General features: G+C 42.5%; 1 protein-coding gene across 2 annotated transcripts in view; it reads left to right on the plus strand.

Annotated features, from left to right (window-relative positions):
- The window catches only part of trrap (transformation/transcription domain-associated protein), a 241,921-nt gene that overhangs the window by 181,960 nt on the left and 45,873 nt on the right, over window positions 1-14,088 (plus strand). For both annotated transcript variants that reach the window (XM_072481554.1, XM_072481555.1), the window contains 4 exons: window positions 3,690-3,891; window positions 5,613-5,777; window positions 9,390-9,480; window positions 11,365-11,564. In XM_072481554.1, the coding sequence (XP_072337655.1) occupies window positions 3,690-3,891; window positions 5,613-5,777; window positions 9,390-9,480; window positions 11,365-11,564 (658 nt within the window). The remainder of the gene's footprint in view (window positions 1-3,689; window positions 3,892-5,612; window positions 5,778-9,389; window positions 9,481-11,364; window positions 11,565-14,088) is intronic.

Below are 14,088 nucleotides of genomic sequence, written 5' to 3' on the forward strand. Positions count from 1 at the left end.
CCCCCCCCCCCCCCCCCCCCCCCCAAAGCCATGTAAAGCCTTGCATCTCTAACTCCACTTCATCTTACACTCCTGCTGGGAACTGACAAAACTCGCTCAACTGCAGCAAGCAAGCTTCGTTGATCAGGCACCTCGGGCTTAAATTTGTAACCTTGCTTGGGAGTTGAGCTGTCAAACCGCTGGAGCTGCTGTGCCTGAATATATTCCATGTTTCTGCCTTTCACCTGAATGATCGGAGTTCTCTGTGGAAAGTCTGAAGTTGCCTGTTTTCCCAATATTTTTAACACTGATTGCCCCCTTCTATGAGCAGTAACTGCTCACCACCCACTCCCTACATTGACTCAACTCTTTGATGAGTAATTACGCATCAAACGTATTTATCTATTTAAAAGCTGCAATCTTAAGATTATCTTTAAAACTAAAGTAAGTTCTTGCGGATGCCGGAAGGCTGAAATAAAATGGAATTGGCGAGCGAATGAACCATTCAGCGGAGTGCCTTAGGCGGAATCTGGAGGAAGCATGGTGAGGTTAATGACCAGTTCTGCCGATAATTCATCGATCTGAACGGTTAACTCTGTTTCTCTCTCTGTCTGCCGGTGCTGCATGACCTGCTGCGCCACCCACCATTTTCTGATTACATTTAAAGTAATCTTCTTTTAGGTCCAAGACGTGGCAATTCTTATTTTCTACAGAGAGGCTGAGTGTTCTTGTAGATTCATAGAATTTACAGTGCAGAAAGGAGCCATTTGGTCCATGGAGTCTGCACCCGCCCTTGGAAAGAGCACTCCCACTTAAGCCCACACTTCCAACCTATTTCTGTAACCTCACTTACCTTTTTTGGACACTTAGGGCAATTTATCATGGCCAATCCAACTAACCTGCACATCTTTGGACTGTGGGAGGAAACCGAAGCACCCAGAGGAAACCCACGCATACACGGGGAGAAGTGCAGACTCTGCACAGACAGCGACCGATCGGGGAATCGAACCTGAGACCCTGGAGCTGTGAAGCAACTCTGCTAACCACTCTGCTACCGTGCTGCCCTTGAGTTTTTTGCAAATTTCTCTGCTCAGCATCCAATTCAGCCGGCCTTATTCTTCAGCTCGATTCCCAGAACCTCATACCCACACAGTCTCTTCCTTGAGCTGTTTGACATTCTGTGACTAAGCTGACTCGTTTGGATAACTCATCTTTATCACCCACTCCCCCAAACACACACCGTTCAGTCCTGCCCCCACCCCATTTAATGGAAGCAAACGTACTTCTTACTGGCTGCTACATGATCTATGATTTCTTTACGAGCATGATTCATCTGCCAGTTTTGTGTGGGCAGCGCATCCTTGACTTGCAACTTTGATCCAAGCCCGAGGTCCTGCAACCTTTTAAGAGCACAACTTTATGGTAATTTTCAGCAGCGCTGAGCCTCCACAGGGGCACATCAATGAACGTTCATTCACCCTTAACAGTATGATATGAAAACTAGACACATTGTGTGTCTTGTTTGTTCCTTTGACTTTACTTTTCCAGGTATGATTGACTCGCCTGGTAAAACCTAAAGACAAAATGCTCCCTGAGGGACGTGCGTAACTTTCAAAGATTAAAGTTCATTTTAAATTAATTTATTAGAAAAATATTCCTGCGAAGCATGGTGTTTGCTATTTCAGACTTTTACTGATTTTCTTTTGCAAATTTATCTGCCTGAAGCTTTCTAGGATGGTTACATCTTCCTCCTTGCACCAATGAAAGGGATTCTTTATTGGTGGTATCTGTTACAGTTTTGCCTCCACACAGACATTTGTGTCATTGTTTGGAAGATCAGAACTAAAACAGTGTTTGACAAGTAATTCAGCTTGCGTTTTGCTTATATTTAAGCAAACAACCTTTCTACAATGAGGGCCAATTAAATATTGCAGTGCATCGTGATCTATTTCAGCAATATCTTTGCTAGGCATTTTGCAGCGTGACAGCTTCTCATTAATAATCCAACAGTGATAATATTTCACTTTCTGCAAAAAGTATTAACCCTAAACTGCCAATAACTGGGGGGGGGGGGGGGGGGGGGGGTGGTGTATAGAATTACTACTTGCGTAAGCTTTGTGGTTTTGCAGATCTCCTTGGGGCTGAAGGCCTGGCCACCGATGGTGCTCAAAATGCCCGCGTTAGAGGAACGCAGATGTCTTGGAGGGTTGTCGGACTGGAGGAGATTAGAGATGGGAAGGGGTGAGGCCATACAGGGATCGGAATTTTAAAATCACGGCGTTGCTTAACCGGGAGCCTAAGTAGGTCAGTGAGCACAGAGAAGATGGGTGAACTCGACTTGCGTGTGATTTAGTATACAGACAGCAGAATAGTTAAAGAGGGTCGATTGTGGGAGGCTAGCCAGGAATGTGGAGGAGTAGTCGTGCTAACAAAGACGAGGATGAGGGTTTTAGCAGCCATGGAACTGAGGCAGGGGTGGAATCGGGTGATATAATGGAGGTGGAAGTAGGTGGTCTTAGTGATGGTGTGGTTGGAAGCTCATCTTGGGGTCAAAGATGATATCTAGGTTGCAAACCATCTCACTCAACTCCTCACAAATGTCTGAGAGCTGGCTGGAGTCGATGAAGAATTTATGCACCTTGGAACGTGCAGAAATTAATCCAATGCGTCTTGACATTTGTACACTTGTAATTGTTCTGTTGCATGTGCTTTTACTGTTTTAGTGTAGCTTATCTAGCACCTTGAGTTTTTTCAATAGTTTAATTCTCGTGAATGCAGAACTTGTTTATCAGGAAATGGCATGCTTGCATGAGAGGATTTATGCAGCACTTGATGGAAAGAGTGCCCAATATGCTGTATACTTAATGGGTCTTGCAGAAGTTGAATTTGAACTAACTGTTATATGTGTTCTAGTGATATTACCACTGCGTGGACCTTGTTTAACTGCAGCATGGGTAAAAATTAAGATTTAATTATTGCTTTATGGCCTGGATTTTGTGTTTCAGATCACATACAGAGTGATTGAATAGTGCGTCAAAGTCTGTGTAATGAGGTTGTTTAACTTGTGTGAAAGACTGGCATAACTCATTGACTTGTGAATTGTAGGCCTTTTGAGAGCCGTGAGCTCTGTACACAGCACATTGTCAGCGGTGTATCCCAGCACAGAAGATGCATGCCAGCAATCTTTGTCATGATCAAATGGGAATGTGCAATTGGGGGAAAAATTTATATTTGAATGAGAATTGCACAAATAGATTAATGTCCATATGACGGTGAGGTGCAATGCAATAATTCAATTGCACGCTGTTTGTATAATATTAGAAACTCTGGAGCGTAGAACTGAAATAGCTTATGAATATCAGAAATCTAATGTAATGGAGAAGTCTGCGATAATAAAGAAAAGGAATAAAAACTTGTATTAATACAGCACATTTCATGACCTCCGTGCTTCACAGCCAATGAAGTACTTTTGAAATGTCTTCAGTGCTGTAGTACAGAAAATAGAGCAGCCAACTGTGCACAGGAAGCTTCCGCAAACAATAATGCGATAATGACTAGATCATTTATTTTTATATAGATGTTGGTTGTGCAATAAATATTGGCCAGGTTGCTGGGGAGAACTGCCCGACAGCTCTCCAAAATAGTGGTGTGGGATTGGAATTCCTCATGCACGCAACTGAAACTTTGTGCATTATTTTTCTGTTGTGTAGATCTGAAGAAGCCAACAAAGCATTTTCTGCAGCTGTCCAGATGCACGACGTACTGGTGAAAGCCTGGGCAATGTGGGGTGACTATCTGGAGAACATCTTTGTTAAAGAAAGGCAGCTTCACCTTGGCGTATCTGCCATTACCTGCTACCTGCATGCCTGTCGTCACCAGAATGAGAGCAAGTCGAGGAAATATCTTGCAAAGGTGTAGTACGTGGGGATGGAGGTGGGGGGGGGGGGGGGGGGAGTATTGGGTGAAACCCTTGACAATATCAACCCTAAGCTTAATGCATATAAACCAATGCCCTGCCTTCTGGCCATGTTATTTTATCCAAATCTGGAAGGGTGTCAAGGCTCTGGAGCAGAGGTTTCCTCGACTGGTTCCAGGAATGAGGAAGTACAGTTACTGGAGAAGCTGGGGATGCTGTCCTTTAGAGCTGAGTAAAAGGAGATTTTACAGAGGTGTTTAACATGAGGGGTTGAGATCGAATAAGTAAAAAGAAACTGTTTCCAGTGGTTGAAGAATCAATAACGAGAGGGTACAGTTTTGAGGTGATTGTCAAATCAGCTAGGAAAATCTTTTTTATACAGCAGGTGGTTAAGATTTGGAATGCACTGCCTGATGGGGTGGTGTAAACAGTTTCAGTATTAGCTTTCAAAAGGGAATTGTATATATGCTTGAAGGCGGACAAATACACGAGTATTGGGAAAGATCGGAGGAGTGGGACTAACAGGATTGCTCTTTGAAAAAGCTGGAGCGGATTCACTGACCACCTCCGGCACTGTACCATTCTTAATTCTACCTTGACAGCATTCCTGTCAAACCGGGGTTAGTGCTCATAGTTGGGATTAAATATATAAAGTTAACTGAATTTCTTTGTGCACTGAGGGTTTAACTGACATAGTCTGTTTGCCTGTTTATCACCCCTGTGAGAATCTCTTCCAGGCGGATACAGCCATTAAGTTTTAATAAAAGCATTAAGGATCAAATCACCTGTTAAAATTCTCCCATTACACATTACCCTGGTGTTGTGGAAATTCCAGATTTGATTTCTTTGATGTGTGTTGTAGCTAGCTGCACATCGGATTTTATTTTCTATACAATTATCACGCATGGTTTATTTCTATTTAAGTAACATTCTTGGGCTAAGATGGTATAGATGCTAAATTGTTGCATGCCATCTTCTAGTACAAACAGTCTGCTCAGTAATATGCTACATTTTGCTACATTTGACCATGCCTTGCCATAAAACTCATTTGCACTATGTTTTACAAAAATGTTGAAACATAGAAAAATGCTCTTTATTGATCAACAGCTGTACATAATTGGGCTACATAAAGTTTTCAAGACTTGGGGGGTGAGGGGAACGACTTCTATTTAGTTTTTGCTTGCATAATTTCCTGATGTGCTTTGGCAGGAACAAATTCTTAACCGTTTTGTGATGAAAAGTTTGTTACACTTGGAAAATGCGTAAAGCATTACTCCGAAATGCCGTAGAAAGATTCTGATTTCAGGACTTTCCACCTAAATTGTGAGGCTTACTAAATTCTTCAGTTATCCTGAACTTTCTAGTCTGATTATTCCATGATCGTGAGAAGGTACCGCACCCACCACCTCAAGGGCAGCTAGGGATGAGCACTGGTTTTGTCACTTAGATCCATGTCCCACGAATTAATCGTTGAAAATTATAATTGGCTAGCAGGTATACATGACTTGAACCGCACTCGGCGTTTCAGCCTGTCTCATCATTGAGTGGTGACCCTTTGACTTGCCTGAAGAATCAAAAATGTGTGGTTGGGGGGGGCCAGGTGTACTGCATACTCTGCACACTGCATTGCACAGTGCAGCATTGGAGTTGACTTACCTGATAACATTTTTCTTTGTGCTGAGATAGGAAAGTGTTAACTTCCGCCTGTGTTTCCCAGGTCCTTTGGCTACTGAGTTTTGATGATGAAAAGAACACACTGGCAGACGCAGTGGACAAGTACTGCATTGGTGTGCCACCCATCCAATGGTTGGCCTGGATTCCTCAACTTTTGACATGCCTGGTTGGCTCAGAGGGCAAACTTCTTCTCAACCTCATCAGTCAAGTATGTATGTGCTTGTAAAGGTTAATACTGAGCTTTCGGTTATCAAGAATGAATAAGGATTAAGTTATTTATTATCAAATGTGCCACGTTCACTGAATAAGAATGTAAAAATAGGAGCAACCTTGAACCTATTCCACCATTCAATAAAATAATGGCTGATGTGATTGTGGCTTTAACTCCACTTTCCTGCCTGCCTTCTCGCCATAACGCTTGACACCCGCTTCTGTACTGATGTTTAACATCAGAACTGATATATTTAACACTAGAACTTCATTGATGTGAAGGGCAAATTCTGCATAGATCTATGTGTAATGCAATGCTCTTCTAATTTTGTAATTTTTTTTGTTATTCCATGGGAAAAGGGTGCCATTGGCAGGGTCAACATATATTGCCCATCCTAATTCCCCTCGAACTGTTGTGGCTAGCTAGGTCATTTCAGAGGGCAGTTAAGAGTCACATGTAGGTCAAACCAGGTAAAGACAACAGATTTCTTTCCCTGAAGAGCATTAGTGAACCAGACGGACAATCAATTACTGAGAACGGTAAATAATTGAATTTAATCCGTGGGGGGATTTGAACTCATGTCCTCCAACATTAACCTAAGCCTCTGATTTACACGTCCAGTGATATTACCACTACGTCATTGTCACTTAGTGTTTAATGTTTCTAAATTTCCTGTTCAGTTTGTCAAAAGAAGCTGGCATTTTAGAATCACTATTGCTCCTACAATAGATTATTAATCCGCCGATATGTGTATTACATATTTATGTACCACACGCTATCAGTAACGTTATTCCTTGGAAAGATTTCCATATATTCCGATTTTATTCCGTTTAGATGCATAATTTAGCTGCAAGTTACTGAAACTATAGGTTATCGAAAAATAGTGTGAACTTTCCTGCTAAATGAGTTTGACAGACTTAAGGATCTAATGAAGGACATCAAAGAGTAGGCGTGTTAGAAAGTTGTTTTTATAAAAAAGGCTTCCAAACTACTGAATTTGTGTTAAATTAGCAAGGTGGGTGATATACAAGGTGGGGTGCATGGTAGCACAGTGGTTAGCACCGACAGAGTCCCAGGTTCGATTCCCTGCTTGGATCACTGTCTGTGCGGAGTCTGCACGTTCTCCCTGTGTCTGTGTGGGTTTCCTCTGGGTGCTCTGGTTTCCTCCCGAAAGACCTGAAAGACATGCTGTTAGGTCATTTGGACATTCTGAATTCTTCCCTCGAACAGGCACCGGAATGTGGCGACTAGGGGCTTTTCACAGTAACTTCATTGCAGTGTTAATGTAAGCCTACTTGTGACAATGAAGATTATTATCGTTATTATTGCATTGCTGCATAAACTCAGTTTATATGCTGCATAGACTAGATTTGTATTCCCTTGAGTTTGGGGAAGATTAAGGGGCCATTAATTGAAGCATTTTAGATAATTAAAGGATTTGTTAGAGTAGGCAGAGAGAAATTGCCCCTCTGAAAGGGAGAGTCCAGAAGAATGGGGCACAGCCTTAAAAAGTTGTACCATTCAGGAATGATGTCAGGAAGAAAAGGTAGGTAAAAACCTGAAATTCCTTTCCCCCATAAAACTCCTTCAAAAATTTAAAACCTAGGCTTCCTGTGTTAAGGGATACGGAACCAAGGATAGATTGAGTTGAGGTACAGATCAGCCATGAGGTAATCTATAGCGGAACAGGCTCGAAGGGCCTCCCCTATTGATTTCCATGTTGTATATCTGAAGTGACTAACAGTGTTCATTCTTTCAAGGAGGGTGAAAACTTTAATGCACAAAAACTGTTAAAGACTGTTCAGCATTTCATTAGCAGTCCCGTGCATGCTGCAAATTATCTCTTTTTACATTAAGTGGCTATTTCTCACCTTCATCGCTGCGTTCACATTGTGTAAGATTGTACAGTAATTGGCAAAGCCTGCAATGTAGTGTTGGGTGCATTGGGAATTGTAGCCTAATTTAAAGACTGGTTGATGTCATTATGTGTCTGTATTTTCCCCTCTGTTATCTGCATGAATGCTGTACTGCTACAGGTATCATGCAATTATTAAGTTGTGAAGAAATATAATAGCTGGGTTTCACCAATTAATCGGCAATCAAACATTAAAACATTTTTTGTGTTTTATTATCGAAGGCATAAATACAACTCGGAAGGTAAAGTGTAATGAAACACATCACTGAAATTGTTGTTGATGAATACAATTTCAGAAACAGTATCGTAATTAGTAAATGCTTATATACTTAGTACGATAGGAAAGAACAGGATTACAAATAAACTATACTGTCCATCCGACCAGCTCCCAACTTTCACTCACGAGCACTGTTCTCTCTCAAATTCCACACACACTGCTTTCCTGGGCTGTCATGTCTAGCTAAGTAGTTATTAGCTCAAAGGGCGATCCAAAAATAAACCTGCAAACTCCTTTTTATATCACAGCAAGTCCTGATGCTTGTTCGTAAGTCTATCCTGTCTTTATTTCTTAACTAGAGGGAGTGAACTAGTTAAAGTAGAGTGTAGTCAGGGGCAGCACGGTGGTGCAGTGGTTAGCACTGTTGCCTCACGGCGCCGAGGTCCCAGGTTTGATCCCGGCTCTGGGTCACTGTCCGTGTGGAGTTTGCACATTCTCCCCGTGTTTGCATGGCTTTCACCCCAACAACTTCAAACATGTGCAGGGTAGATGGATAGGCCACGCTAAATTGCCCCTTAATTGGATAAAATGAATTGGGTACTCTAAATTTATTTTTAAAGATGTAGCCTGTAGTCATGTTCTATTTCCCCTACTTTTGCTCGTCTAACTAAAAGAAGTTTGCCCTTTACAATCATCATTTGACAATGCAGGGTATGACGCACAATGGATATGATAAACGCTAATTGGATACTTGTGTGTTTTATTGCTTGGTTGTAAGTGGGCCTTTTCAGGCTCATTTCTTTCTATCAGCTTAGGATAGATTATATATCACCCATCAAGTGCTTGTCTTTATTGGTTGTGAATTGCAAAGTGTGTCTCAGAAATGCTAAATTGATTCAGTGGGCAATTCCGCAGGTCCGGGTGATTGCAAGTCGAGGTCTCCCTCCTGGACTTGGTGCTTGACGTTGGCTGAGGTTTCCCGTGCAGCTTTGAGGGAGTCATTTCTCAGACTAAGGCCAAAGCTGCCACCCTCGTTTGGATGTTACAGATCCACGACACAGCTTTGGGGATCCCCTTTGGAGATGCACTGGCCACCATTCCCAATTCAAGCAACATCACCAATCTAACAGGTGACATGGTTCCCAAAGCTCCCAACCATTGGGGGTTTTCCTCACTTCGTGGAGGGAGGTCTGGGTCTCTTGCACTTTACTGATGGAGATTGATTGTTGTGATTGGTCAATGGCTCCTGTGACTACCAGCATGATGGGAGGCGAGCTGGATGGATTTTCAGCCTTTTTCATTTAGCAATCCTTATTTTCCTACTGAGTTGATCATTTCATTTTAGGATCAAATGTTTTTTGCCTGTATCGTGGTGCCATTAAGGGCAATTTGTTTACGCAGCACTTTGAGACATTGCCAAGATTTATGATAAAATGTTTGGACACGACTTAATACCTGTATTCTTTTGTGTTTTAAGGTTGGGAGAGTGTTCCCCCAGGCTGTCTATTTCCCAATCAGGACACTGTATTTAACCCTGAAGATTGAGCAGCGGGAACGTTACAAAAGTGGTAAGACTTTGGTCAATATAGACATTAACTATATTCATCTGGTTCTCGAGCCAGCTGGTATAGCAACAGGGTTAAGGCAGCGGCTGGGTGTTCCAGAGAGGAGGGTCTCAGGACCATGCTACCCTGGAGGTGTTGCGATTGGGCCAGGGGCAAGCTGTAAGTGGGCGTTATAGTTCTGTTCCAGTCTAACCCTGATGTACAACAAAATCCTCTCGGTCCTTCATTCCCATGCGGTCTTTCCATTCTCTCTTCCCTTTATCTCCTCTTAACAATTGGTTGCAGTAATTCAATTTTCTGGATTTGGTTATGAAAACATTACTTGTCTTTTAGATCATAAAATATATATTCCCCTTCGAGTGGATGTCCGTGTTTGTGCTGGGCATTGTGTGAAACCTCGAGCCCTTGTATTAATACGCAAGGCTGTATAATTAATGACATTAATTTCAGGAAATGTTTGGAACAGATTGTGGTGCCCAGCTAAAGATATTTTGACCATTTTCCAACATCTTTACAGAAGCTTTTTGTCATAACTAGTCGGAGGAAAATGTACCCAGCTGCCAGTGTGATTAGGTGGGGTGCAGTTAGTTCCCACTCAAATGTTTTCAGTGTTTTGTACTTTGACACCTTGCTACCGGTTGTGTATTTGGGAAAACTGAGAAAACTATCAGCGATCACAGAAAATATCTGGAAATATTGAGATATTAGTCCCATGTGTTAACTTGTACAGTGACAGTAAATTAGAATTTTGATGGGTTGCTATTTATTTAAAGCGGGTCTTTGATAGCTGCTTCTCCTAGTTAAGATGTATTGTTTCGTACAGAAGGGGCTGGTTTAGCACAGTGGGCTAAATAGCTGGCTTTTAAAGCAGACCCAGACAAGCCATCAGCGCGGGTTCAATTCCTGTGCCAGCCTCCCTGAACAGGTGCCTGAATGTGGCAACTAGGGGCGTTTCACAGTAACTTCATTTGAAGCCTACTTGTGACAATAAGCGATTTTCATTCAAAAGCGAAATATCCCAATGAGTGCAACAGAATCTTAGATTTTGCTCATGCTGCCCGGGTACAGGGAAAGGTTTTGGTGTGTCAGAGAAGAGTATTTGAAGGCAGGATGGGAGGCGGCAGAAGTAATAAGGAAAAGTAGACATGCACAGAACCAAACCTATTTTTGAGAGATTGCAACAAGTGTTCAAAGTGCTAATATATTTCATTTTGGTTTTTTTGGTTTATCTATTAAAACTGAACAATTTACAATTTTACTTGAGGTAGAGATTCAAAAGAAGCTCCCCTCCCGATCTCAATCCTACAAACACCAACAGTGCAATTTGTGCAGTTATCTTTTATGTTGTAAGAATTACTTTAATGAATTATTGACTACGCCGTTGGGCAAACTGGATTATGAATGTAGAGAAAGCTTCTAATAATTTCTTTGTAAGGGTAGAAGTTCCCTTTATTATCTCCGAGGCAGTGGAGCTCATAGGAATGCAGCTTTGAGTATGGGGCTGTCTGGCTAATGGAAAAATGTAGGTCAGTAATTCAGGAAAGAGGCTGTGTAGAGAGGAGAGGATGACGTTTACCCTGGCAGCTCTTGGATGGCATGAAGCTGAAGTCTATTGATAAGTATCAATCCTTGGGCAACATGTGGGTTTAGATAGTGTATAATAGCTTGTTTTATTTATGAGCATGTGCCTGTGAGAAGAAATATGTCAGTGTGTGATATTTTTATATCTATTTGAATCTTAACATTACATTTGCATTTTGCCAGTGTTATTTAAGTTGGTATTCTTGGGTTAACTTTGAGGGACAAGAAAAGCTGGGTAAAGCATCGCAACAACCATTTCAAGGCTTGACTGAAGGGAATGCTGAGGACCGCGTTTCTTTGTTGCAGACTCGGGACAGCAGCAGCCGGGTTCAGTTGGCACCCAGTCTCACTCTGCCTCCGACCCTGGACCAATCCGGGCCACAGCACCCATGTGGCGCTGCAGCCGGATAATGCACATGCAGCGGGAACTTCATCCAACCCTGCTGTCTTCCCTGGAGGGCATTGTGGATCAAATGGTGTGGTTCCGTGAAAACTGGCATGAAGAGGTTTGTGTTTGTTTGGTTTTCTTCCCCCTTTCCTTTCTCCCACTCCCCTCTCTGTGCCCCCCCCCCCCCACCCAACTGAGACCCGTTTTTTAAAAATGCCTGAAGATGTGCTTTTTGTCCCTTTAGTGTGATACGTTTAATCTCCCTTTGCAGTCAGCTGGTTAAATGTTGTTCGAAGGTGCATCTCCAAAAGTGCTGGAGATTGTTCTGAAGAATGAAGATTTTGTTTTAATGGATGAAGTTTGTCCTTACTCCCTCCTTTTAGCTCTGCTTCCATTCCTCCGCCCCTACGTTGTTTTCTGACACTGTCAGAATTCCTGGTGTTGGGCCGACGTCACGTTCTGTCAGTGCCGCATCGCAGCTGACAAACTTGGGCACAGGTGAAGATGTCATCAGTTGGCCCAACCTCAAAATTAGGTTTGCAAACCGCTTGCAAGGATGAGGAAAAACTCACCCCCACCACTTACAAACTCCGGGAACGGGGGGTTGGGGGGGGGGTAGCACGTGGGGACGGACAAAAACAGAAAATGCTGGAAAAACTCAGCAGGTTCACGTTTTTTGACGACTGGTCATTGACCTGAAACAATAATTCTATTTCTTTCTGCGAAAGCTGCCAGACCTCTGAACATTTTACAATTTTCTTATTTTATTTCCGATTTCCAGTATCTGCTGTATTTTGTTCTTGTGTTTGAACAGGTGGTTACCTATACCGGGTAGAAACACTTAACAAGGAATTTCTTGGCTCGGCAGAATGGTTTTCCTTCTAGATTCGTTTCATGCGACTTCTTCCTTCTACCCAGCACTGATTTTTTAAAATAAACTTAGAGTACCCAATTCATTTTTTCCCAATTAAGGGGCAATTTAGTGTGGCCAATCCACCTAGCCTGCATATCTTTGGGTTGTGGGGGTGAAACCCACGCAGACACTGGGAGAATGTGCAATCTCCACAAGGACAGTGACCCGGGGCTGGGATGGTACCTGGGACTACGGTGCCGTGAGGCAGCAGTGCTAACCACTGCACCACCGTGCTGCCCGACCCAGCATTGATAACCATCTGTGTTTTAATCAATAAACCACTTAAGAGCAACATCGCCTTCGTAAGAATGGTCTTTTATTTTTTGCCCTTAGAAGGGTTCATGTCGAGTTTTCCTATGCAGTTTACCTTTTACTCCCCAAAGCTGTCTCTAGTAGTCGGATCACTATTTGACCCACTCTTTTTGGACATCGTCTCTGAGGATGGTGGATGACTGAAGCAAATCCTGCCGTCACTGTAACTGTGGACTTTGCCCAGATACTGGTCCCACAGTTTTAATCAAGTTTGGCATAAACAATCCAAATAGTATTAAATAAACAAAGACGATTTGTTTAAAAAGAGGAACGAAGTTGCTCATAACTCTCTGATTATCGAACGAACAAGCGGTTGAAGAAATGGTATTACTCAAAGTTTGGAATGCGGGAAGCAGGGAATCGTTGCGAATCAAAGAGAAAATGCTTGAAAATCTCCGCAGGTCTGGCAGCATCTGTAGGGAGAGAAAAGAGCTAACGTTTCAAGTCCAGATGACCCTTTGTCAAAGCTCTTTTTTTAAAATTATTGCTTGAATCGTTGCTAATGCCAGCTATGTCTGCACGAGCTGCCTTTCTGCTGTAGCAATAAAGTTGGGGGGTGGGGAGAATCTAAATATTCTACTTGGCATCTTACCGCAAGTCAAATTGTCTCACCCCCTCGCCATCCACCCCCTCTTCCCTTCAGGGGCAAACCAATTGCCTCCTATTATGGGGCAGCAGACGCAAGTAAACGGAATGTTGAACAGAACCCGACGGAAAACCATAATACCGCTCAATCTCTACCTTGAACTCTGACAGTGGATCTTAGATGTAACAAAGTGGAACTTTTAAACATACTCCAATAATTCACCTTTTTCGATTATCTGCCAGAATTTGTGGAATTGAGCTTTGCACGAAATGTCACCTCATTGCATAGCTATAGTTTCGTATGCCTTCCTTTGTTGGTAAATATAAAAGAAAATAATCTTTTTCTTATCTGTGCTGTGCTTTTCTTCATTCCAGCGTTTAGGGTACTGATTGTAAACCGACTGGATACTGGGAATCATTGATTAAACACAATTTCTCATTTATGCCACAATATGATAAATAACAATGATTCCACTGCAATATCACGCTGCCTTGTTATGGAGTGAACTGTCGATTTAATGCCAGTTCGTGCATTTGATGCACTTCACTGTAGCTGGCTGGATCTGTATTTATCTGACTCCCTCCTCACTGCTGCCCTCAAAGCCATGCCTTTAGACTTGGCCAAGCAATGCATTGTGCAAGAACAAAGCTGCTTTCCCCAAAGTGTGCAATGATCGCACGGAAAACCATCCCCTACCAATTCTAAATGCAGCAGGGAAAGAAAGCCATGCATTTATATCATGCATTTTATCACCTTATGGCAAGTAGTGTTTTAAGAGTTTCCTGCATTACACCTAAAAGTTACTTCATTGACTAATGTGTTTTGGGGTGT

The sequence above is a fragment of the Scyliorhinus torazame genome, chromosome 17, assembly GCF_047496885.1.
Source record: "Scyliorhinus torazame isolate Kashiwa2021f chromosome 17, sScyTor2.1, whole genome shotgun sequence".
Classification (NCBI taxonomy): Eukaryota; Metazoa; Chordata; class Chondrichthyes; order Carcharhiniformes; family Scyliorhinidae; genus Scyliorhinus; species Scyliorhinus torazame.